The sequence below is a fragment of the Sceloporus undulatus genome, chromosome 6, assembly GCF_019175285.1.
Source record: "Sceloporus undulatus isolate JIND9_A2432 ecotype Alabama chromosome 6, SceUnd_v1.1, whole genome shotgun sequence".
NCBI lineage: Eukaryota > Metazoa > Chordata > Lepidosauria > Squamata > Phrynosomatidae > Sceloporus > Sceloporus undulatus.
Genome location: NC_056527.1, coordinates 52,103,199 through 52,130,749, shown reverse-complemented (window position 1 = coordinate 52,130,749; position 27,551 = coordinate 52,103,199). Strand labels below are relative to the sequence as shown.

The 27,551-nt window shown below is 39.8% G+C and overlaps 1 protein-coding gene across 1 annotated transcript; it reads right to left on the bottom strand.

The window, feature by feature from the left end:
* GPD1L (glycerol-3-phosphate dehydrogenase 1 like) lies at positions 1-24,936 on the bottom strand. The gene is made up of 8 exons (XM_042476208.1): positions 24,768-24,936; positions 15,953-16,130; positions 14,520-14,660; positions 12,572-12,710; positions 10,449-10,561; positions 5,971-6,204; positions 4,326-4,432; positions 1-3,531 (listed from the first exon to the last, which is right to left on the bottom strand). The coding sequence occupies exons 1-8, from the start codon at positions 24,818-24,820 to the stop codon at positions 3,435-3,437; spliced, it is 1,062 nt and encodes a 353-aa protein (XP_042332142.1). The 5' UTR covers positions 24,821-24,936; the 3' UTR covers positions 1-3,434.
* Positions 24,937-27,551: the final 2,615 nt, after the last annotated feature.

The window sequence follows — 27,551 nt, the reverse complement described above, 5'->3', positions numbered from 1 at the left end:
TACACACACACTGAACCTTACATTTTATTGAAAAAATAAAAATGAGTAGATCTTGGAGGAAGCATTCAGTAATTTTTCAATCAGATTTCAAAAAATCAAATGACTTTACAAGAAAAAACACAAGTCTTCATTTCATGAAGTGGAGTGAATACATATAATCACATTCAGTTTACAGAGCCCTTCATGCATTACATACACAAAAACAAATGGTTACATATACTACATGTTAAAAAAGGCAGACCCATTAAACTAGATTATTCATAGATTGAAAGATCATCATTTCACATAAGATGAGAAGGCTTTACATACCATAAATGTCGGCTTTCTCCCCATTATACCCCACAAATGGCTCTCTCACATGCACATCCTTATATTTTTAAACAAATCTCACACTACTGTTTTACATTGAAGCCACTCCAAGTATTGGCCATCCTCACTTCCTGACTGAGATAATAAGGCAAAATGTACCCTGTGAAATTAACAACTGCTTATTTTTCATTGGCGTTGAGTACTAAACTTTGACAACTTTTCCAAATCTGATTTCCATATATGAAACAACTTTCCATTTGTAGGAGAGTCCCTACATATATTGCTGGCCTGCAATTTCCATCATCCCTGAACATTAAGGATGCCATATACAAAAAATTTTGTGGTCTCTATCTACAAACAATTTCCATCATCTTTTCTACATGGTATTGTGCGTGTGGTCAAGGACATGATACATAAAACAATTCCCATTCAAGCTTTAAGCATGATCAAGGTCTATAGTTAATGCACCTGAGACAGCATAGATTTCTACAAATGACTGAACATGTTAAATGATTACACAAGAAGCCTACTCAGGTTACTTTTGCTGCATTTAAAACAGGACAACAGTATACTACAAACAGATTGTGAGTTGCACAAGTGACAGGGAAGCTGCATTCTGGACTATCAAACAAGAGAGAATATCTCCTCTCTGCCAGGAATGTATGAAAAGTTAATTACGATTTTAGCAGCTTTCCTCATCCTGGTGCCCTTCAGACTTGTCATACTAAGACCCTTGATTGTGAATGATAGGAGTTGTTATCCAACGTATCTGAAGTGCATTAGGTTGGGGGAGGCTAGGTTTAAGTGTCAACTATGACTCAGGGGAACCAGATTCACAATCCACCACTGCCATGAAATTCATTGGGTAAACATGGAAAGTAACTAATTCTCAGCCTCATCTACCTCAGAGGTTGTTATGAGGGTGAATTAGTGGAGGAAGAAACGGCAGGTATGCCTTTTTAGTCTCCCTGGAACAAATGCAGGAAAAAACTTTAATAAATAATACAGCACTTTAGCAGAACAAGATTTAGTTTTGTTATTCTACACACTTGGCATTATTCACAGCTATTCAATTATTGCATGAATAGTTTTCTTTACAATGCGTTTTTCAAAAAGTATCTTTCTTCTATGACAGGTAGTTAACCAAAACAAGGAAATTAAGGGATACATTACATTCTTTAACTTATTCTATCTCAAGAGCAGGTAATTTCAGTTATTAAGTCCTTTAAGACACAAGGGAAGTAAAGGCAGCTTAGACTAGGAATAGCTTCGAGGGAAAAAAAACTCCCATTTGAAGGCAATGGAGTATTGTTAAATGAATTTCTAAAAGGTACCTCAGGCAGGCTGTCGGCACAGCAACAGGCACTCAAATAAACAATCATTAATGTGACATTATTCATTGAAAGATACAATCATGTGTTAATGCAGAGATGATAACATGTGACCATCCAGTAGCTGCTGGACTACAATGCCCATCATCCTTCACATTTGCTTTGTTGGTTAGGACTGATGGAACATTCATTCCAACAACATCTAGAGGGCCACACATGCTTCACCCCTACATTAATGGGAATTCCCAACACATTCCTTGGTGCGTGGTAATCTGAGCAACCACTGGTGGATTACTGACATTAATAAAACTTCCAGAGTGCTGGATAGCTGGGTCCCAGAACTGCAGGATCAGATCCACATAGCCAGTGGGCATATAAAACAATCAAACAGCTAAGCTTTCTATGTAGGAATCTTCCTCTGAAAGGAAAGTTCAGTACAAGAGAGGCTAGGGATGTTCCCTACTGGCTTTTTCAAATGAAATTCTTGGAGCAGACAAACAATAAAAAGTTGAGAAAATCATAAGCATTCTTCCACACCATTACCCCAACACAATTTACCAGCAGTTACTAGCACGAATTACTAGCACAAATTTACTAATACACAGAAGCATGCTAACAAACCAATGGCAAAATCTTACCAGAATGTGACGAAAGGTGGGCCAAGATGTCAATGAGTATTCAAATGGTCCTGGTCCTTTCAACCTCCTGTATTATAGTGGGAAACCTCTGCCCCCCCCCCCCCCGCAATGGTCTGGGACTTCAACTCCCAGAAATCTCTGCAAGCATGGTCAGTGGCAAGAAATTGTGGGAGTTGTACCTCAAGACATCTGGAGACCCAACGATTTCCCACCAAAAGCTTACCCACACTCAGTTCATGTGTTCTTTAATTTAAAATGTGTGATGCTAAGCACCAAGCTATGCTTATAAATGACCTCATTTACTAAAAAGTCTCACAATGAGAAAATGGAAGAAGCCCACCAATAAACCAAAGAACAGAGAAAAATAGGTGAGAACAGGTGGTACTGTTAACAGTATTCCCCTAAAAAAATAATAATATTGCACCCACTTAAAAATTTAATTTTTGTATCTCTGCAAATATATTTAGTTTACAATGTAAAAAGATCAAAGTGCCCCACTTTGTAAATGCTATCAAATTGATTCTCATTATAATGTCTGTCAATTAACTTCAATCAAAGGCAAGGAATGCTGATTAAAAGCTCTACAGAAAGCTTAGCACATTTCAGCAAACAGCATCAAGACAAAATGCATTTCAGGCCATATTGCATCCCCGTCAGTTAGGATGAAGAAACCTGAGGCCCTCCAGATGTAGTTGGACTACACTCCATTAGCTATGCAAGGTAGGGCTCAAGGAAACTGCAGTCCAACCACACCTGAAGAAGCATATGCTTCCTAGCCTTGCCATAAAGGAAGAAGAAATCTTCCCCACGGTCCTTCCATTATCACTAGTGGCTTCCATACATGAAAAGAATAAATACTGGTTCAGACACAAAAAGAGAATGAAGGTCACAAAACATTAAGCATCTCTCCTAGTGTGAAGAGATATACATGTATACTTAGAGGACTGTTTAAGTCCTGCATTGTATATCTAGAAACCTCTTGACTTCTAACCAAGGTGGCATCTTAAGAATTTCACTATTACACCCAGTAAAATGACCTACACAAGCCCAGAGGCATTCATAGTGCTAAAATTGTTTCATGAAGTAGCTTCTGGTGAAACAGATTACATCAATGGACATGAGAAGGCAGGAGCTGTGACAATGGTAAAAGTATGCTTTATATGTGCTGTGGATGACTTTGGAGACAGGAGATCATCTCTTGGACAGGTTTCCCTTCGTAGCAGATTTGATAGACAGCAGCAAACAGTGGAAATCTAAAAGCCAGAGACAAAACAGAAAAGCAAACATCTTACTGGATGGAGAAAGCTATGATACAACAGTACTCATGATGAATGTTTGACTAAGGAATATTTGAGACACATTTAAATATACTGGCTCCTTCAAATCAAGGAAATGCAGTACATTTTTAAAATAATTATTCATTTGAGAAGTCTAAATCTTTTAAGGGGCAGAAGCAGCACTACCATTAGTTAGAATGAACCAGTCACACACACACACACACACACACACACACACACACACACTCACTCACACACAGGGGTTTCTTTGCATATAAGAAACAAGTGCAAGCAGTCCATGGCACATAGCTTTTCTATTCATTTGCAAGATTCATTTAAAAACCTGAGACTTTGGATAAGATAAATCTAAAAAATTTAAATATTCTCCATTTGGAAAATTCTTAGTGAAGAATTCCACGGGATGCAACACTAAAAGTCTATCAAGCACTTCTCAAGCATAAAATGACTTCTTTTTGTAAAGCGTTAAAGAGGGGGGGGATTAGTCTAATTCAGTGCCATGAAACAAATGTCCCTCAGACCAACTGCACTGACAGCAAACATCCGTCTCTGGTTTCAAATGAATTTTTGCTTTTGCACCATTCAGTCTTGAGGATTCCAAGCCTATTGAGGGACATTTGGGAACAGGGGCATAATTTGCTCTATTAAAGGGAGAAAAAGAGGGAAAGGGAAGGGGAAGATAATGACTGAGATTACAGTCAGCACATTTGAAAAATAAAAGTTTAAGACATCTCCCACATGGTCCCACTTACTTCTCTACTAGTCCTTTCTGTTGCAGGATACGATACACTTCTGCTGATGTCTGTGGCCCTTGCAGCTTTTGCCCATTGAGCATCTCTTGTTCCAATTCTTCAATAGACTGCAAATTTAAAAATTAATTTTAAAAAAAGTGCATAGAGTTTGACAATCATTTAAAAAACCTACTCTGTGTTAAAAGAGCTGCATGAATAATCAAAGAATGGCTAGATCCTACTACACATCAACTATCTTATTTAGATGAACACAACATTTACATCATTAGGTGAGCACATTATTGAGCAGATTTGCCCTCTATTTGAGTGCAACAAGGCACTTCTACTTGATTTTGCCACTGATCTGGTAACTTCAAAGTCTTTGGGCACTGCTGAGACTATGGGTGTGATTTTAGGCCCTCCATTATCTTTAACTATGTTCTCATGCCTTTGCAAGTTTGTGAAGAGTTGAAACCAAAGCCATTTAGTGAAATTTCATGTCTATTTACATTTACAGTACCTTCAAGTCACATGTCAATTTCTGGCAACCCTGTCAATTTCATAGGGTTTTCTTAATAAATATTGAGCAGTGGTTTGCCATTCCCTTCCTTTGAAATGTATCTTACAGCACCTGGTATTCCTTAGCAGTTCCCCATCCAGGTACTAATAGGAGGTAAAATCCTGGTTCAGACAGTAAGTTTTTAAAAATGTATCTTAGAGAAGATATGTTGAAAAGGTTACAGGCACACACTAGGGAGGAGCTAATGAAGTGGGATGGATAAGGTCCATCTGATTTGTATGGAAAAGCTGGAAACAATTTAGTATTTATCAAAGCATTTTTTTCACAGAGTGCACCAAATAGGGATTCAACATTCAGTTTACAAGCACAAGAAGGTCACAGAGGCTGGTCGCTCTGATGTCAGTGTGGTGGTGAATCTGTTCTGGGTTTTATTCTGAATTTTGAAGGAATTATGTAAAGTGTTGAATTTATTTTAGGGAGAAGGTTCAACATCTTGGATAGTGTGTTAGTTCAAGCTCAGTTCAGTTCAATTCAGACTAAAACCCAGAGTAAATTCACTGTCCCATCCTACTGCCAATAGAGCCATTACTATCTATTGAATCACGGTCTATCAAGTTCATCCTTCTGTTCCTTCACTGGGAAGTCCACAAGTAGAGTACAAGTGAAATACTGTATGAACCCCATATCCATGAGACCAGTACCTGCATGTCCAAAAAAATATGTTTTCTCCAAGTATTTTCTAGGATCTCCAGCATGATTTATGGTATGCTTTTGGCAGAGGCTATCCATAGTCATGCTGGAGGATCTAAAAATACCTAGAGAGGAGTTAAGTGCAACTCTATAGTCAACTTCCATTGAAGTCATTAATTTCAATAGAGTTCACTATTATCTGCTGTGTTACATTTCCACTGTCAGTCTAGGAACATATCCTGCACAGATATGAGGATCATACGGTACTTATGTTTCCCATAAATGGTATAGGGACTGCATTTTCAGAAATATTAGCCATCCCCAGTAATTCCAGACTAGATCACCAAAGCTTAGAAAAAGGTGGCAATCAAGAATTCAAAATAAAGCAAACCTACTCTGACGTTCTCTCATGAAGATAACAATACTAAAGAGATAAGCAATTCTCAAGATGTGTACCTTTCCAGTTTTAACAAATGCTTCAGCCACTCTCCGGTTGCGGCCACCATAGCATGTTGTAATGAGATCTGCAACGCCACAGCTCTCCAGGAAAGTGGCTGTAGACACTTGCCCCTTGCAGAAGATCTTTGCAAATGCAATCATTTCCATGAGTCCAAGTCTAATGACGGCTGCTTTGGTGTTATCACCACAGCGAAGGCCATCACAAAAACCAGCTCCCACTGCCACTATATTCTAAGACAAAAAAAGGAGACACTGGTATGGTTGAAAATAACATGAAAGCTACAAGAAATATCTTTCAGGATAACTTATGCCCATATACATTTCTTGGCTCAAAGAGCTACACAGCAGAGGCAGGCATCATCATGCTTTCCAGATGTTGCTGGACTCTAGCTGCTATCAGTCCTAGCCAACAGAGTCAATTGTGAGGGACTGTGGAAGCTGCATTCCAATATCAATTGGGAGCCTAGAGTTTGTCTAGCCCCTCTGATGGAATAAAATATTTATGGTCTAATAGAATACATTATTTAGGTCCTGAGCTAAGGAATTCAAATCCTACGGACAAATCACTTTCTCTCCACCTAAAGTATGATAGTGTATGTCAACCTGCCCTTGAGTGGATTTATGACCTACAAAAAGCTGTACAAGGATAATGGTTCAATCAGATACTGTGTCAAACCTCATTAAACCTATGGGATAGGAGTGCTGGGGATACAGAAAATGAAAGGAGGCAAACCGTAGTGCTCTTCCAGACTATCCAAATACAGTTGGCCATCCACATTTGAGGCTTTGGCTTTTGTGGATTTGATCATTTTGGATTAGATTTATAAGTTCTCTCTTAAAAAACTTTAGGTCCTCCAGCACAATTCTGCTGGAAGCTGACTATACAGTTGTGCTGAAGGACCTAAAGATTAGTAGAGAAAACACTTCTCTAGGCATCTGTAGGTCCTTCATCATATTTCTATGGTCCATTTCCAGCAGACGTTGACACAGAGTGCACTGGAGGACCTAGAGATTCCTAAAGAGGTGTTCTCTCAAGTAAAAAAATAGTGTTTTTTATTTGCTGCTTTTACACTTTCCCAAGGGTCCTGTGATCCTAACCCCAGGAAATGTGGAGGGCCAACTGTATAGCTATTTGCTTCTATGTAAACTGACCTGGCAATGTTACACAGAATTCCAGGGTTTGCAGCTTGGCAAGGCACTAGAGTTTACCAATGCCACCAGGAGTCAGATTATCCCAGCTCCTTTTTGCTCCGGCCCTAAGAACCAAAGCATAGGTTCGACATGGCTTCCGGCCATTTTGGAAGCGTTTAAACAGTACACCTCCAAAGTAGCTGGAGGCTGCTTCATTTGTCCTGTCTGGTTGGGATGTAATACATATTTATGGGGCTGGACTGAAGAAACCCAGTGGAGATATTATCAGATATTTATAGTTGTAAAAGGCAGGCATTTCCTTCTGAACTACACACAGCACACAGAGAAACAATGGATCACAGAGTCACATTTAGATTCAGTGAACTGCAGAGAACTTTGCCAGAACTGATATAATTCAGAATAGATTGCCTGTGCACAGCTTGCCAAGTTTAACTGAAAGAAAACCAGTGTGATTAATGGACTGTCTCTTGCAGTCCCTCATTTCAGGGCATGGAAAAGTCAGAAAGAAGTTCCTAAACAGTAAAGAAAGCACACACAGTCATTAATGGTGTCATCTATCCCAGACCTGTTGTGATTACATAGTGGCTACTCAATCAGTTTGAAAGATGCTGATAATATTTCATAGCACTATGAAACAGAAATCATTGTAGTTTGCTGAGCACTACTAGAAGGAACTGAAAATGGAGCTCATAGGGAAAGCAAAAGGATGTTCACAAGCAAAGCTAAACCAAGTGTGAGCAAGATCTGGTTTCAATTTCTATGATTCCAGGAATCATGGCTTAACAGTTACGTGGTCCATATAGCTAGCTTGTTTTAGTAAATTATTATAAAGTATGGTGTGTGTATGTGTGTGTGTGTGTGTGTGAATCTGTGGTGCTTGACCTCTCCTGATGCAGCTCATCAAGCATCAGCTTGAAGAAAACAACATGACAGTCAAGTGCATTGTCTTCTCACTTTCCTGAAGAGGTGTGGGATACTACGACTGGAATCCTGTTGGTTAGTAGATACACTGAATTAATTGTTGAATGGAGTGTCAACATGTAAGGGATTCCAATGGATTTAATGGGTTTACTCTAGTCAGGAGTAGCAAGAGGATTCTGGCTAAAGTGCCTCAAGCAGCATCTACACTGCAGAACTAATGCAGTTTGACAGTGCTTTAACAGCCATTGCTCAGTGTGATGGAATCCTGGGATTTGTGGTTTTATGAGGCATTTAGGCATCTCTGTCAGAGAGCTCTGGTGCCATAACAAACTACAAATCCCAGGATTCACAGCATTGAGCCACGACAGTTAAATCACTGTCTAACTGCATTAATTCTGCAGAGTGGCAGCAGCCTCATGTCTGATCTGACATGTATTGGCTCAGTTCTAGAATGTCCTCAGCCATCCTTCCACCTCAATAACTGATTTGTAGCTCTGTACCTTTGCCAACTGTAGGAGGAGGGATTACATATCTTCTTGCCTACTTGTTGCGATCTCACTATAAACACTTAAATATAAACAATCTCTGTGAAAACTCCCCACTTCTTGGCTATAGTATCTACAGGAGGGGTATACAACTACAACTGGTGGGGCAGGGCCAATTTTCAGCCCACATGACATTCCCTTCAAGGAAACAAAAGGTGATCAGGAAACTATTTCTAACCCCTTCCCCCCCCCCCTCTCCAGCACCAAGGAAATTTCTGGTAACTTCATAACACATCTGTTATTTAAAGGAAAGGTTTCGCTTCCAGTGCCAACAGCCCTCTAGCATAAACCGCTCTATCAGCTAGCTGCCAGAGACCATAAAAATACACAAAATGGAAGTGGATATGTAAAATAAGTGCATCCGAGTAGCAGATGTTCTTCCATCATCTTCCAGCTGTGGATTGTTCCACTAGAGACTGCATTTAGATGTGCTTAGAAGCTAAAAATTATCACTGCTGGCAGAAAAATAACACATTTAGAATGCCTCCCTTAACTTTTGTGCTTGTTTCTATTTTCAAGCAGCCATCCTTATTCAAATCTTCCTTGTTTAGGAGAACTGATGGGGAGAATGTCAATTAGAAAAGGGAGGAGAGGAGAGAAAAAGCAACCACTGAAGTGAGCAACATTTTATTTGGTTGTTCTTGCTTTTTATCTTGGGGATTTATGATATTGGGTAGTGCTTCCTTTTTGATCCCTCTAATGTTTGTATTTCAAAGTCTGTTACACAGCAGTCATAACAAGAGAGCAAAAAACCCCATTAAAATCAGTCCTTTTCACATAGAGTGAGAGTGAGGTGGAAGGTTCTTGACACAAAATAGCCAATGGTGAGTAATATTTTAAATATTCTGGTTTTCATTTTGTTGTTAATTGTAATCTCAAGTTTTTGTGTTTTTTATTGTACATCTCTCTGATTTGTCAGCTGCTTTAAGTCCCAGTTTGTGAAAAAGGCAGGATATAAATAAAGTGATGGATAGATGGTGAGGGAAGATGGGATTTGTAGATTGACATCTGGGAAGTAATACATACTCTGTACTTACATTGGAAAGTGTCCCTACCACCAAATTCCTTCTTTTTAGCAGTTCATTTTGTGTCACAAGCCCAGGAAAACTATAGTCTTACAAGAATTCCTTTGGGTTCACTGCAGACATGGCATTGCTTTAGTGCATCCTTTCCTAATCCCCAGTCAGTCTGCTGATGGTAGCATAATACACTATTGTATATTACACTACCATCAGCAGGCTGACTGGGGATGATGGGATTTGTAAATTGGGCAAGGCTACTCTAATGCAGTGTATGTGCCTTCACGTCACCTACTGACTGATAGTAACCCCATGAATTTCACATGCCTTTTAAGACAAGAAGTACTCATGGGTGATTTGCCACTGCTTTCTTCTGAAATATAGCCTGCAGCACCTGCTATTCCTTGGTGGTCTCCCTTCCAAGTACAAACCAGGGCTGACACGGTTTAACTTCTGAGATGAGATGGGATCTGGTCCTTTCAGGGTATTTCTTAGGGTGTAGTGGTGGCTTCTAAAACTCCACAAATGAATGGTCAACACTGCATATGTTCATTATCTTATTTGCTTCATATTGCGACTTTCTTCCTCAAATGGGATTCAATGTAAACTCACTGGTTGGTTCTTCTCATATAATATCAGCATGAACAACTCCACTTTTCTCCCAGAAGACAACACTGCCTGACAGAAGGCAAGCTGTTTGGTAATAATGCTCTAACATCGGTCTAGAATCAAAAAGATTGGTCTTGGTACCATGTTCCCACTACTCTCTAGTTTTAGGGACCAGGGTAGGAGCCACTTTCATTTTTAACATGTTGTCCCTGCAAACAGCTAATCTTACCTTAAGAGCACCACAAAGCTCTACGGTATCAGCATCGTCTACCACAGTTATTCGGAAATTTGGAGTCTGAAGAAGTTCTTTGAAGAGCTGGCCATTTTCCAAAATTTTACAACCTGTTTTTTGAGAAGGAAAATAAAGGGAATGGCTAGCATTTAATTATCGTCTATTATTATAATTATCAATATAACTCCTCCAAATCAGTTATTAGGTTATTAGGTAGTTCTTCATCACAGCTTTGCATATCCCTATCAGTTATCACCTCAGTCCTGTCCCATTTTATCCTCACATCAAGCCTTTGCAGCAGGATAGCATGAGAGTTAGTGGCTATGCTCATGGATATCTGGTAATCATTATGACAGAGCTGGGATTAGAATCCATTTCCTCCTCATCTCACAGTATCTGCTAATGCAGAGCAAGTCTGGGTATCAGAAAATGCTCAGCAATGCAGCATTCTAGGCACATACTGATAACAGGTTTTCAGTTGTGATCAGCTGGACTAAATGAAGAATGTAAAAAGGAGGCCTGTCGGAGACCTTAGTCCGGCATTCCCTTCCCACAGTGGTAAATTAATCCCAAATGCCTCTGAAAAGTCCCCAAGGACATGACTGAGTAGCATTCTCCAGCAACTGACATTGAGAGGCCTACTGATAAATTATGCACTACCACAAGAAACCTAAGGGAGTAATCTTGTTGTTGTATGCCTTCAAGTTATTTCTGACTTAGGGCGACCATAAGGCAAACCTATTACAGGGTTTTCTGGACAGGATTTTTTCCAAAGGGAGTTTGCCATTACCTTCTTCTGAGCTTAAGACAATGCGACTTTCTCATGGACATCCAGTGGGTTTGCATGGTTGAGAAAGGATCTGAACTCTGGTCTCCCAGTGTCCTCTAGCCCAACACTCAACCCACTATACCATGCTGGCTCTCCTGGGCCATAATTTATTTTATTTTTATTTACTTATTGCATTTCTATCCTGCCTTTCTCCTGGTACAGGACCCAAGGTGGCTTACAACAAATTAAAACAAAGGACAGTTCAAACCTACTTCATTCAGAAGCTAAAAAAATAATCCACAAACATACTAACACACCTGATTAAAAGATCCTTCTGCCAGTTAAGAGAGAAAGACCTCCCTAAACAGAAAAAATGGCCACTCTAAGGAAGTTTTTGTTGCATTTAACTGCCCTCCAGTCGATCCCAATAGTCCTACATAATACATATTGTCAATTTCTACTCTGTATTAACAGTCACAGGAAAGGAGCAAGGCATTCCTTCATGCCTGTGCTCAAAAGACTGGGAATTGGTCCCTGGGGCAGGGAGAAACTGTCTCACACAGACAACCTAAGAGCTATGGATTGTATGGACCTCTCCCACAGCTGAGATTCTATCACGAATAGAGCCTAGGCTCCTATACAGCCTGGAGCAGCTGTGGGAAATGCAACCATAAAACTGAGAGTGGAGTCACCCACCCCTCGGTAACACAACTGTCAGGCTACCCTACCTTGCCAGCAATTTAAGATGCATAATAAAGAAACATAAATGTAGAAGACCCTAGAATTTGCATCTAGCTTTTCTTATGTGGCAATCCATTAACACTGTGCTGCAAATGAGCCCTACTGAGACTTATGGTTGGGCAGGCACTGACAGGATTGCAATGCTGAACCTATGTATAGAATTTAGGGTGTTTCTGGAAAAACGATGGAAATACAAACTGAGACTGACACCTATCTGCCAGGGGCATTATGCATCTTTGGACAGTATTGGATTATTTGACATCCCTAAAATATTTTGCACAGCATCTCTCCAGTTGTTTTATAAAGCAATCCAGCACTTTGGGAAGCTATAATTTCTTAGAAAATAAATGCACTATTGAGTATGCAGGCATAACACAGTTTGAAAATTTCCTCTTCTTCACCCTTTCCCTCAACACCACACTTTTTTGCTTGCATTTGTTACAGAGAATTTCAGCAACAGTGCAATCCTATATTGCCTTCTCAGAAGTAAGCCTCACTGAGTTCAATGGAACTTACTTTCAGGTAAACATGGGCAGAATTGAACCATACAATAATACATCTATGGGATGTGGGAATTATTTAAAACCATCACATTATTCCTTCAAATTACCTATTGTGGTTTCACAGAACTTCTCTGCGGCTACCTCATTGGCAATGTTAGCTCCCATCAGCACACTAATGTCTATTCCCATTTTCTCTCGGATTATGTCTGAAATGAGTTTGAGTCCCTCTGGGCCTTCATCTATTCCCTGAGAGAAACAAAACAGAGAATAAAAGAGAGTAAAAGAAGAACATTAAACTTCTGCTATGTACTAGTAACACCTGGATAGCAAATGGAGGCCTGTTACAGACAGCCAAAATAAAGCTGCTTCGAGTCACAGTGGAGGTATGGTGTTTCAATGATGCATACGTCCTAAGAGTCCAGAAGTCGCACCAAAGCCACACTCCAGCCCTAAGGACTAGAGCGTGGCTTTGGAGCGGCTTCTGGACTCTTAAGACGCATGCATAATTGAAACATCATACCTCCACTGTGACTCGAAACAGCTTTATTTTGGCTGTCTGTAACAGGCCGGAGATAATTATCCTTGCCAGAGGGTGAAATTTAAAATGACATCTATAAGCCACCTGTTAGATATGTCCTTTTTATTGCAGTGACCACTAGACCACAATCTCACTAGCAAGCTATGTTATCATCACATTAAAAAAAATATATCTATCTTCCAGAACTCAAAAACACTGAGTCAAAAATGAGATGTGGATCAAAGCAATTTGCATCTTTGTGCTTCAGCATCCTTAATCACTATTCATAAGTAAATGAGTTATTCATTACGGCACTCTTTAAGATACTAGCAGACAGATGCATAAGTGTTCCTGACCTTGCTAAATTTCCCAACAATATACACATTTAACTGGCATTTTTGATCTGGGGTAGATAAATTACTTTATTATTTATTTCAACCAATAGACTGTGGTGCGGAGATTCCAAATCATGGTTTTAGACATTGAATTGATAAAGGTCCTAGAAATGAAATCGCACAGGGAGCTATATAACAAAAAAGATGTGATCTATAGAAGCTCACATACCAACTACTTCTGTGCCTATATTTAGTTGGGGGGTGGCAGGCAGTAGATTTAAGTTTTTTCCTTTCAGTGGTAGCCCATGATGCTACAAGGTGTGCCACATGACATGGTTTCCTGGTTTGTTTTTTTGGTAGGGCTTTTCAGGAGGTGTAGCTGTAACGGATGTGGGGAAAACTGAACATACAACACCACATGCAGCACTTTGAATAATAGCTTAAAGTTCCAGATAGCCATTTGCCTTCTCAGTAGGGTTGCCAGTAGGGTTGTTTGTCATAAAAGCTCCACCTGCTAAAATTCTCTTTACTGTACAGCCATTGCAGGTGCAGAAGTCTTGTCCTGATTTTTACCTCTGATTTCTACTTCTCAAAAAAGAGTGAGCAACTATAGAAGAATGGTACAGGCCCTGCACACTCCCTGGCAAACCACACCGTCCAGTTTACGTGTGCCAGAAGTGTGGTCACATCCTTTCTGGACACCATTTTGGCTGTGTTTTAGGTTTTTTTTTTTTTTTTTTTTGGTGGTGGCTTTAGGGTTGGTGTGGGCTCTGTGGTAGGGGATGTACATTGGGTCAGTACAGTACAAAAAAATAAAATAAAATGGGGGAGCTGGAGAGTTTGGATGTCAGGGGCTGCACCTAGGGCCACATGTGGCACACAGGCTGCATTTTGCTCTAAAAGCTACTTAGGATTTAGGAGGACAAAATAATTCTTCATGAAAAGACATGGACTTGATCTCCATGTATGATACAGGTGACCGATTTGGAGAAAGAAGGGTAGATTGTGGCTATACCAAATAAAAAACCAGGAAAATGCATAACAAGAACTGCATTAGGAACAAAGATGAGAAAAACAGGCATCTTCACCCCCTTCCCTTTGCTTCATAATTCCATTTATTCAACATCCTGTTGTATAATTTCAGAACACTCTAACGTGATAAATACCTATATATTAAAAATGTTTGTCCCATGTTTGTTGTACCTTAATGAGAGTTATACCAACGGCTTTCTTGGCCACACGCCCAGTGATCTCATCACAAATTTTATGAATAAACTGGTGAGGAATGACAAAAACTAACAAGTCTGCATCTTTTACAGCTTCTTTCAAATTTGGAACAGCAACCTACGGAATAAAATTTGGGGAAGCAAAAAAGGAGAAAATTGAAACAATTATACAAGTGAAACTCATTGCAATTTCCAGGTTTTCTTTCAAACTGAATCTTCATTTTGTTTGTTCAGATTAAAGGTTTGCAATATGGGCCCACAAACTAGATTACAGGCCAAATCATTAAATATATTGAGGCAAATATTCCCAAGTGCCTTTTTCAGCACCGCCATGGCAAATCCATCCAGCTGGAATTGCAAAAATTTTGGTTGGCACAATCAAAGTATACAGTGAGAAAGCAAATAATAACCACACATTCTAAATTGATATTAAGAGCAGACTGAAAGCGGGGTAATATAAACAAATTTAAGCCTAATTAAATTCTATTCAATAGAGACCAGCAAAATACTTTTTATGACAATTCTACTTTTAAATGAATTTCTTAAGGGTTTCTTAGGTAAGGAATACTCAGAGGTAGATTTCCCAGTTCTTTCCTTTGTTGGCAATTGCCCATCCAAGTACTAACCAGGTCTCATCATCATCATTTATTTATGGTCATAGACCATAATTAGTTACAGCTAAAATTCATAAATCATAAAACTCGTAAACATATATACATACATATGTATGTGTACATACATACATACACACATACATATATCCAATTCATGACTGGGAAAGTACAATTAATTGTAGGATAGGAATGGTTGAATCAGAGCAGATGCCTTGATAAAATGGGCATTATAATAAGACATGGGCTAGAGTCTCTATACTGTATTTACATTTGTACAATCACAGGTATGTTTATCATTTGTTTTTGTTTTTAAATTGCCCTCCAGTTCTTCTGATGGAAGCACATTTAGACATGCCACAGTGAAAGTGTGTCTGAGTTTAGGCACTGTTAAAACAGTGATATATTTAGGACAAAGAGCTGCTTTATTAGCCAGAATTGGTATTATTCTAACTTGGCACCAGTGCATTTGTAGTTCTATATCCCATATACGTTGCCTCAGAACTGATTTGGCCCTCTGAAATCCCATTTGTATTAAAACCTCCTGTGAAAATCCACATAAGGATAATTTTTTTGTTTACCATTTGCTTCCAGGAGGAGCACTAAGGTCAAGGGAGCCAGCCCACATGGTAAAAATATATGTTTCAGCCAACAGGCTTGAACCTCAATAGAGTCCTGAGCCTGCTTAGCTTCCAAGATCAGATGGAATCTGGTGTCCTTAGGCTATTTAGGGTCTCGCTTTTGAGAAATACAAGCCCCAAATGTCCTTGGTCATGGCCCATACCGGTATAAAACTTACCACATTTTCTGGTAGCTTGTAACCAGGGAGATATTTTACATTCTCATGGTCAGTATTTATGATATCTGTCAATTTTCTTCCATTAATGGTTTCTTCAAAAACCCACATCTTCACTGTAGAAGCAAATTTCTGCACCGTCTTTACATTTTTGCCTATTATTTTAGCCACAGCAGATCCCCTGTTTTAAAAATAGGAAGGCAAAGGATTATGCAATATGACACTTCAAAACTGAGATAGGCAATACAGTTTCAATTGTAAAGAGATAAGCCTTAAAAAATTACTGTAAAAATTATCCAGTGAAGGAATACCAATGTCAGAGAAATGCAACTAATGGTTGTTCACCTAAGCAGCTACCTGTCAGTCACATGAAATCTAATTTCTCTTAGTTCTCCAAGGATTTGGATCCAAAAGACCATTTGTTTATGCTCAATCCCATTTAAATCAATGGGACAAGTTAGCTATAACTATTTGAAAGCCTACTGATTTCAATGGACAATTATAATATATTTACAAACTCAGATTTTACTTTCTCTCCCTAAGAGGAAATCCAAACAGCTAAAAGCACACATGCTGTTAGAAAAGTAAATAATAATTTAAAAATAACCACTCAAAGTACCCACATATCCCAAAGAGAACCAAGAAAGAATGAAAAACAATAATATGCTCCTTCAAGTGGACTCCAACTTATGGCAATCCTATGGCAGGGTTTTCTTGGCAAGATTGATTCAAAGGAAGTTTGCCACTGCCTCCTCTGAGCTAGAGTATGTAAGACTTGGCCAAGGTCACCCAATGGGTTTGTAAAATAGTGTCCCTTATATAAAATGGCGCATATATATATATATATATATATATATATTATATTTTATTATATATAAGACACACTTATATATATATATATATATATATATATATATATATAATATTTTCAAGCTGTCAAAGCTTGAATCCATGGATAAAAAATCCAAGGATATAGTGGACTAAACTGACACTATTAAGCCAGGTTTTTTTATTCAAAATGTCCTTAGTTTTGTCTAGTAGAACATCTAACATTAAGATTGTGCTACAAAGATTCTCATGCAGTTTGGAGTGGAATTTGCAAAATCTTGTGCTTATAGTAGCACAGTTGTATGGATAAAGCACACAGAAAGACTTCTACCTTAATCACAGTTCTGGCACCTTTAGTGAGAAGGTTAAACAACTTGATCAAACAAAGCAATTTGAGAAGCATAAAACTCCTGCCAAGTACAGGCTTCAATTGATGCCCCTAAACAATGCTGAGGTGCCCCAGAGATGCCAAATAACACTTGTGCTTGAAGCTTTTCATCCTAAGCCAAAACAACCTGGCATTCTCCACTTCTCTCTTCCATTTTGTAGCATATTCATTCCACACTTGATACATGTGTTTTATATATAAAGCCAAAAGTCCACATTTTTAAAGCCATAGGACCCTTTCTTATGGCCATTTAGCACAGATTAGGAGCCTCTTCTCTCTTACAGATGCAAGTGTCTATTACTTTTTCTCATGCCTCTCTTCCATTATTTCTGCATAGAAAACATCACATGAGCTGCAGCAAAATTAGAAACTGAACCAGTGCAATAGTCACAAGGTAAACTTTTATGGACTGCCAAACAATGTACTGAGGATGTGATTCCAGTACTGTATATTGTTTTTGCTACTGTCAGCTGCTAAAAAGGAAGGAAGACAAGATATACGTCACCAACATTTTATGCTGTGTTATATTCAATCTTCAAAAGCCATCAAAGGTCCATAGCTGCATTTCTGGAATACTATTACCTCTTTTTTTTTCTGAGAAGTGTCTACTTATATTAATATTCAACTTCTCATCGTGAAATTACTTTAATATAAACAATGTTTTTCAGAAGTATTCACACACATCCATTTGACTTCTCCAAATTTTATTCTGTTACAACCCGGAACTGAAATGTATGTAACTGGCATTGCTAATAACACTTGTGAGTTGCACCACAATGTAGTTGGATGTGCCAAAGCAAAGGGGGAAAATACTTGTGCAACTAATTAGTGAGTGTCTCCTTCTTTGTACTTAACTTTTGTGTCACAATAAAACTATTTTGCACATCTGCAGTGCAAAGTATGTTGTGTATATCAAATGGTAACCATTCCAATTAAATCTATTTCAATTCCAGGTTGTAACATGACAAAACATAACATGACAAAAACTTCTGCAAAGCACTGTGTGTATGTATATATTGTGTGTGTGTGTGTGTGGTGATCAGAAAATCAGGCTACAAGCAGCACACTGAAAGGGCGATATTATACCATCTACTCAGATGTAAATCATATTGACTTTAATGGAATGCAAGAGGCATTTTGTAAAATCAGATGAAGAAAGAAAATGGTACCCTTCTCCATTCTATGAACCAAAGCCAGATAGCAGCATTTTATTTTGGCACTGGTGCCAGAATAGTGCTTTCCATGACACCTGAGGCAACATGATAGTTCACAAGACCTAGGACAGGTTATGTGGAAAACACAGCTTTGTCCTTCAATGGAAACTATTACTGCGTGTTGCGATGGAACAGCCAGGAGCATGCTATTGCTCTGCCCCAGGATTAGCTTTAAAAGGCAGTTGCTTCACTCCATTTAATCATCAGCATGGCATTGTTCCAGCATGACGCAACCCAACACATGTGTTCACAGTACAATTTAAGGATATATACCGTATACTTGTTAGAAATAAAAAAAGCTGGCAGTGGTTAGGCTCTGCCCTTATGAAACCACATGTCAAAACACTACAGCTATGGAAACCAAAATGTTGGATCAAACCTTAGCCAATTCTGTACAACGTGAAAGAAAACACAACTTGGAGCAACTATTTGTGTTAGCCAAAGGAGGAAAATTAAGCACCTGCAAGATTGCAAAAGACAGGGAAAGTGATTGTCATAATATACTAATGTGAATCACAAACACCAGGACTGGCTAAAATTATTTTATGCACATAAATAGGTCAACTATTTCATTGGATCAATGTTTGTGAGATTCTGAGAGGGCTTTCAAATTATACAATGAAAGAGCTGGAGGGTCTTTTTGAATAGATAAAAATCCATAGGGGAATGGGGCCTGTGTTTCTAATTCTGTCTGTGTTTGCAGATGAGTTCCTCCATTTGCTTTTCTGTCCTATTATCCCACTTTTTAACCTAGAGACGGGCAACTGTGATGGGTTTGGGGCAGTAGCATTCTCCCCCTGGGACTGTAAGGAGGCCACAGAGACTGCCAAAATGGAAAAACAAACCAATCTTGAAGTGGCTTGAAGTCCACTTCTGGTTTTGAAATATGCATTTTTTAATTACATTAAACAGTGCAGGTGACATTTGCAACCTCTTTGAAAGATGAATTGACATCTCTAGAAACTTCCAGGAGCAGCACTTTTTCTCTTTTTTATTTTTTTTAATAAGTAATCTATTTTAATATTTTAATAATTTAATTCTGTTTTAATATATCACTTTTTTGTTTTTAATTGTTTTGTTTTTAAATGTTGTGAAACCACTGTGAGTTCCAGTTCTGGGGAAAGAGCAGGATACAAACAAATATAATAATAATAATAATAATAATAATAACAACAACAACTACTACTACTGCTTTCTGGTTTAAACCAAGAACTTTCACACTTTATTATTTAAGACTGAGAGTGTATCTTCACTACATAGATACAGTTATTTGATATTATTTTAACTGATGTGGTTCCATCCTATAAAATCTGTGATTTGTGAAGTATTTAGAAGGCTCCACCACAGAACTCTATTGTTGTAGTTCAGGGTTGTTGACATGAGCTCTCTAGGAGACCATTTGAAGTACCTCATCAAACTACAAATCCCAATATTTCAGTGGATGGAATGCTAACAATTAGGATGGAATCCAACTGCCATAACTGCGTAGTGTAGACATATTCTGAAATGAATTGTAAACAGGCCTTTACATCTCAGTCTGTCTGAAAGACTTCTCCCCTTTAAATTATTTGAGGACATCAAGCAGAGGAAAAATTCTGTCTAACTCAGAAGATAGGATATTTCACTCTGAATATGAATAGCCAGTATTTTACTAATAAAAACTAATGTCAATTTTTTTTAACATTGCAAAGCTTCCACTAATATGCTGCTTGTAGTAATGTGCAATCTTGTATTCAGATATAATTGTCTCAACAAACACAAAAGAAGTTCCTAAATGACTCAGGAATCGTTATCTTGTAGTCTTTGATCTCCATTTTAAAGTTGTGCAATAGCTAAAAACATCTATGTTTTTTAAAAATGATAATGCTTTTAGATAATTATTACAAAAGCAAGTAAACTATTACCAATTCATGTAAGCTAGCAAGCAATACAGGAACACACAATTGCAAAAGAGAAGACCACTGCATCCTATTTCCACATCCCCTAGGAATGTAACCTTCTCTGTCATTCAAGTCTCTGTAAAATGCTTTTGCGGGCTCTAAAAGTGATTGTGAAATAAATCCATCTTTGTACAGGTTTAGGCTCATGTCAGCTTGCAGAAAATTCAGCATTAACTCCCACTGACAAGACCCAGCCATTTGATCAACCTTCATCAACTGATTTTGCAGGAAATATATCAGTGGGCATTAACACCAAAGTTAGGGTAAAAATATCCCAGTTGACATACAAAAACCTTTACCTAACCTATGTATTTTGAAAATGAAATATTTCTTGTACTCATATCCTGCTGTGATAAACAAAATTCTGGATCAGACAGACCTTTGAGCTGATCCAGTTAGGATGGCCTTGCTGTCTGGGGAGATTATGGTATGTCTAAATAGTAGCTTCTCCAAACTCTCATTGGATGTGAGACTGTGCAATTTGACCCACACATATTCAGCTGAAAGTGATAACTGGCAATCGGGAAATCTGGCATGATCAGGAGCCACAATCCCCAATCCTCTCCATGCATTCAGAGAACATTCAAGGTTGAAGGGAAACCAATACAATCGGTGCTCCATATCCATTGATTTTTTTTATCCACGGATTCAACCATCCACAGCTTCCAAAAAGATACAAATTCCAGAAGACTAGCCCTGAATTTGCTATTTTATATAAGGGACACCATTTCACTGTGCCACTGTATTTAATAGGACTTGAGCATCCAAGGATGTTGATATCCACGGAGGATCCTGGAACCAAACCCCAGCAGATACTAAGGGCTCACTGTACAGATTTTAACAAAAATACCCTCCTTCATAGTCAAAGGTGTACTGAGCAAAAGCATTGCTCATGTGAAACAGAAGTGGAAATGAGGCTGGTTTGCTAATTCCAATGTGTGTGTGTGTGTGTGTGCGAGTTTTAAACCACATGCCAGGAATCACCATTGTGAAAGATAACAGAAGTGGCAGTCCAAAAACATTTAGAGCAATGATTCACAAAGTGGGCAGTACACCCCCCTCACCAGGGGGCAGTGGAAATATCCAAGGGGGCATTGAGGAGAAAAGGTGGCAGCAAGGGAGCAATGAAGTATAGGGGGACACAGAGGAGCTTCAGACCATGGTGGAAATGAGGAGTTAAAGCACATGGCAGCAGGACAGAAGGAGCTTTCACATTTGGGACCCTACTTAAACTTTGTGAGTTTTGCCAGGACTTGGCTGGCAGGTTGGACTGCTCTGCCACTCCTGCTTTCTTTTGACAGGCTGAGAGAAGAAGTTACAGAAAAAACAATGTTTTTCATGGGTGGGGCAGACAACTAGAAGTTGTGTGGATAAGGCATGACTCTGAAGAATGAGGGGGGGAGTATCCAACGTCAAATCTTTGAAAGAGTCCTCCACCTCTCTCAGACTCCTCTTGCTGGGGAGAAGAGTGGGGAGCTGGGTGCACCTCTCTTCACCCCGGCAAAGAAGAACTGAGAGTATTTCCACACCGGGGAGAAGCAGTCCCTTTGCATCTGGTCATCTTGGGATCAGTAACTGAGCAGCCAGTCAAGCAATGACCAAGAAGCCTTTTGCCCATGTCGTCTTTTGCTGCAAGGACAGCATGGGTGAGAGCATCTTGACCTCTGCTCAGCCATCTGCTTGGTTGCTGCTCCCAAGGTGACCAGGTGCAAAGGGGGCAGCAACTGAGCAGCCAGTCAAGGAGTGACCAAGAAGCCTTTCACCCACTCCGGCCTTTGCTGCAAGGCTGGCACAAACATAAGATGCTGCCTGACCAGTTACAGTACTTAGTTGCTGTTCCCAAAGTAAATAGCTTCAGTCTCTGCTTCACCAGCTGCGTGGGTGCCTCTACTTTTGCACCCCGTCACCCTAGGAGCAGCAACTGAGCAGCTGGTTGGCCAGCCTTCCTTTTTCTGTAAGGCTGACATAGGTGAGCGGGAAGAGTATTCACACATGAGGGGCAGAGGAATAGGCAAGCTGGAAGTGCTGAGGTAGATGCTGCTGGACAGCTGGGGACTGCTAGGGTTGCTGCCCAAGAGGAAAGGGAATGGTAGCCCAAAAGATTTGGGGACCAACTCTAGAGGAACCTAGGCTGATGCTACAGTGCAGAATTAATGCACTTTGACACTGCTTTAACTGTCATGGCTCCGTCGTTTGGAATCCTAGGATCTGTACTCTTGCCCCTCCACATTTGCAGCTTTAACTTGTGCAGATTTGATTATTTACAGATTTTATTAATATGTTCTCTCTAAGAATATCTAGGTCTTCCAGTGCAACTCTATGGCCAACTTTAACCAAAAGTCACATTGAAGGACCTAGGTATTCTTAGAGAACACTCCACTAGGCATTTGTAGCCCCTCCAGCACAATTCTATGTCCAATGTCTGGCAGATGTTGCCCACAGAGTTGGACTGGGAGACCTAGAGATTCCTAGAGGGGTGTTCTCTCAGGTAAAAACATAATGTTTTTGTTATTTGTGGTTTTTCTACATTCACAGGGGTCCAGTGCTCCTAACCGCAGCGAATGCGGAGGGATGAATGTAGCAGAGAAGGTTAAATATCTCACAAAACTACAGATCCCAGAATTCTATAGCACTGAGCCATGGCAATGAAAGTGGTCTCAAACTATTTTACTTCTATAGTGCAGATGCATCCCCAGGAGTCCAATTCTCTTCTAGAGAATGTTCATTTGACAACTTCAAAGGATGTATCCACACTGCAGAAATAATCCAGGCTGACACCACTTTAGCTGCAATAATTTTGTGAGACATTTAGCCTTCTCTGTGAGAAAGCTCTGATGCTACACACGCCATAATTCCATAGTATACTGCCATGGCAGTTAAAGTGGTGTCAACCTGGATTATTTCTGCAGTGCAGATGCAGCCCAAGACAGATATTTAAGAACTAATTTGGAACCACTGGATAACTGTGTAAAAGATGCAAGAGACTGCAACATAGCAGTATTAACACTAGGACCAGGGAGGTTTAGATTCAAATCTATACACAGTCATGATGTTCACTGGGATGACCTTAGGACAGTCACTACTTCTCAGACATGCCTACCTCACAAGGTTGTGGTGAAGGAAAGTGAAAGAAAGAAGGTAATGTATACACTGAGCTGTAACCCTTAGAATACATGCACAATAAATGTAGCATGAAATATAATAATACCTAAGGCATAATTAGAGCCAGTGTGGCGTAGTGGTTTGAGTGTTGGACTAGGGTTCTGGAGACGGGATTTTGATCCCCATAGCAACCCACTGGATGACCTGGGACAAGTCACACTCTCTCAGCCTCAAGGAAAGGCAATGGCAAACCTCCTCTGAACAAATCTTGCCAAGAAAACCCCATGATAGGTTTGCCTTAAGAGTTGCCAGAAGTCAGAATTGACTTGAAGGCATACAGCAACAACAAGGCTGTATGTTCTGTTTTAGATCTGTGTGTTCTGTAGTGTTGAACATGATGTGCTTTTCTAATCAGAAAGGTAAGCTGCCACACCCTCACAAAGAATGCTAATCTTTTTATACCTGCAGATGATGCCGGCCACAGATGCTGGCAAAATGTCAGGAATAAACTCTTCTAGAACATGGCCACATAGCCCAAAAAAACTATAGGTACCTCTATTGTTTTCCATTTTTTTTGCCAAAGTCAGTCTCGCCGCTGTGACCATGCATAACAATAATCTGCCACATTTCTTCTCAACCCCTTTTGGTACTTTATCGAGCATACTGAATAAATATAGTTCTGATGACAGCTCCAAGTTAATTTCAAGGATTTCACATATCACTCTATGTATATTTTCACAATGTGATTTACAGTACCGTATATACTCGACTATAAATCGACCTCATGTATAAGTCGAGGGCAGGTTTTGAAGGCAAAATTATGGATTTTGATATGACCCTTGGATAAATCGAGGGTAAAATTTAGGGATGTGCAGCAAAGGATCTAAACGACGAAGCAAAGAACAATGCCAAAGAACCTACAAAATTATGGCAGACATAACTGTTTTGGCTCAAACACTAAAGGCTGGCTGGAAGAGAGAGAGTAGAGGGAGGCCAGTGCTTCCAGGACAGATTGCACTCTTCTTGCCTTTCACCACTTCTTGCACTGTTCTCTTTTTAATAAGAGTTAAAAGAATAGTATTTACATTGACCTAGGTTTTTGGGGTCAATTTTTTTGACTAAAATTTCTAGACTTATACATGAGTATATACAGTAACTAAATGATAGCTCCATCACATATGGTATCTCACACCCACAGCACTCTTGCACTTCCAACATTTATTCCTACTCCCTGGAGACCTTTGGAACCTTTCTTTGAGTAAATCGGGGCCCCTCTATTTAGAAAACCTTTCATTGAGTAGACCGGGGCCCCTGCTTCCAATGCACTCAACCAGCCTTTTACTCACCAGTTTCCTGAGCCCACAATGCAGACCTTAAGAGGCAAGCTGCCTTGAGCCATGATTGGAGGGGGGCTCTTCCTAGGCAAATTGCCCAGGGCCACAGAGAGACTGCTGGGCTTCCCAATGGCCGCTGCAAGCTAGGCTTCCTCGGCCATGCAGATAATAATGAGACTCAATGCGAGATGATCCCGCCTCCAACTCCGCCCAAGAGAGCCTTCTCTTCCGGGGTTTGCTGGGAATTGTAGTCTTGCAAAACACCAGCTTGAGGCTGCATGCATCCACACTGGAGAAATAACCCGGTTTGGCACCGCTTTAACTCGTTTCTGGCTCAAGGTTATGGGTTTCGGAGAGTTGGAGTTTGTTGTGGGCCGGCCCCACAACAAACTCCAACTCCCAGAATTCCCTAGCCTTCAGCCAGAAAAGGGCCCACACAACAAACTCCAACTCCCAGAATTCCATAGCCTTCAGCCAGAAAAGGGCACACACAACAAACTCCAACTCCCAGAATTCCATAGCCTTGAGCAAAGACACATTTAAAGTGGTGCCAAACCGGGTTATTTCTCCAGTGTGGAATGAGTGTTATTTATTTATTGTTTGATCCAAAACATACACACTGCAGAAATAATCCAGTTTGAGACTGTTTTAACTGCCCTGGCCCAATCCTAGGGAATTCTGGGAACTGTAGTTTTGGGAGACATTTAGCCTTCTCTGTCGGAAGGCTCTGGGGCCACAATAAACTACAATTCCCAGGATTTCCTAGCATTGAGCCAGGGTGGTTAAAGCGGTCTCAAACTGGATTATTTCTGCAGTGTGGATTGGATCGCTGGAAGGGTCGCTTTGTGGCACATCACACACTCTCAGCCTCAGAGGATGGCCATGGCAAACCCCCTCTGAGCACAGATGTCCTCAGCTCAAAGGAGGACACCGCAACATGAAAGCTAGAAACTCTGATATGAATGTAAATGCATGCTTCTTAGCCATGCTCAAAATTGAGGACATTTTGTGATTGTAGTTTGGTGAGCATTGGGCCTGGTCTGTCAGAGAACCCTGGTGCCTCACCAAACTACAAGTCCCAGGATTCTGTAGGATGGAACCATGACAGTTGAAGTGGTGTCAGTCAAACTGCTTGATTACTTTATTAAAACATATGGTTTAATAATAATAACTCTGATCTCCAGAGTTACTGTCCAACACTCAAACCACTATGCCATGCTGTGGCACAAATATGGTGACGGTCCATGGAGGAGGGAACATCAGCTGGAGAAACACTGGTTTATGTGATATACTGTATTCAAGAAGTCTGAAACAGGCTATCTGTTTGATGAGTAACTAGGAAGGTGTCAGGAGAAAGGATCCAAGGCAGGTAGTGATTGTTTAAATAAAACAAAAAGTACAATTAAGTTGATTGTGAAGAAGTTGTTTAAGGGAAGTGGGTTAATGCCAGAATGCTAGATGAAAAGGAAACAGAATGAAAAGTAATGTCCTTTTAGGATTAACTGTTACACAAACAGTTCCTTGGCAACAAACCATCAATGTACAAAGTAAAAAAAATGGTGGGAGAAGTGTTCTGTCAAATTAACCTCTACCAATGGCCTAAAATGGTACAACATGCCAGACAATTTTATCACCTTCATGAGAACTGACACAGGTCTTTCAGCTGCTTTAAATCTGTTTTATATATATATAAAGAGCAGAGATAAAGAGAATGCATATATATATTCATACACCAACTGTTCCAAGCATCCTCTGAGCAGTACAAGGATTGTGTTTTACAATGGAAAATGTGCTTTTACTTAATGTTGAAGACCTCTGGCGTTACCTTAAGGAAATAACAGGTTGGATCCATTGTTGGTGTATCCACACTGCACATTTATAGCAGTTTGATACCACAGCTCCATTCTATGGGATCCTAGGATTTGTAATTTGATGGAGAGGTTTAGTAACCCACACCCTGCCCTGAGCTACAGTATTAGCTTTACCTGGGATGTACCTATGGCCAGACTACAAAGCCCACAATTCCATAGGATGGAGTTTTGGCAGTTAAATTGGTCTCAAAGAGTTACAGCTGTGTAGTGTGGATATACATTGAGGGAACATCTACACTGTGGAAATAATGTGCGTTGACACCACTTTAACTGCCATGACTGCACACTACAGAATTCTGGGATTTGTGGTTTTGTGAGGCACCAGCACTCTTTGGTAGAGAAGGCTAAAAACCTTGTAAAATGCAGATAGGATGGTGGAGCTAAAGCATTTAAACTGCATTATTTCTACATAGTAGATGTACCCTTAGTCATCCTTAAGGTAGACTCACTGAAGCTATCTACCTACCTGTGATAAATACAAGGCCTGTGGGTCATTTGGTCCTTTCTAGCTGTATTTATCCCCATCACCTATTTGCCACCACCAAAAATTGCACTATCCCAGATCCACAGCATTTATATGGGGGTGGGAAGGAGAGAGGAGAGATTTTCTCTTACAGAAGTGAAGAAGATCTTGCAAACTGACAGGGCCTTGTGATATGGTGCAATTCCTTCCCATGAATCTTTGGTAATATCAAAATAGACAGAGGTTGGTAAGGTTCTCAGTGAATTTCAGGGAGCCCAGTGCAGTCATCACTGGAAGCTGTCTGTACCACTCTGCCCCATATCTATTCCATTTCCTTTACTATATATTGATGTAATTGACTTGATGATGAGGTTAAGCAAATAGAAAGGGGTGTGTTTTTCAGCATCAAGGATTGCAATAGTTCACCACTAGAAAGGGATCCAGAACCATTACTAAGGAAGG

Excerpts from the sequence above, each read along its gene's own strand:
- GPD1L (XM_042476208.1), bottom strand. The coding sequence starts at position 24,820 with ATGGCTCAAGGCAGCTTGCCTCTTAAGGTCTGCATTGTGGGCTCAGGA. Across the intron at positions 4,433-5,970 it reads CATTTGTTAAAACTGGAAAG|TCTATTGAAGAATTGGAACA; the intron begins GTACACATCTTG and ends TTAAATTTGCAG. Across the intron at positions 3,532-4,325 it reads CAGAAAGGACTAGTAGAGAA|ATTTCCACTGTTTGCTGCTG; the intron begins GTAAGTGGGACC and ends TCTGGCTTTTAG.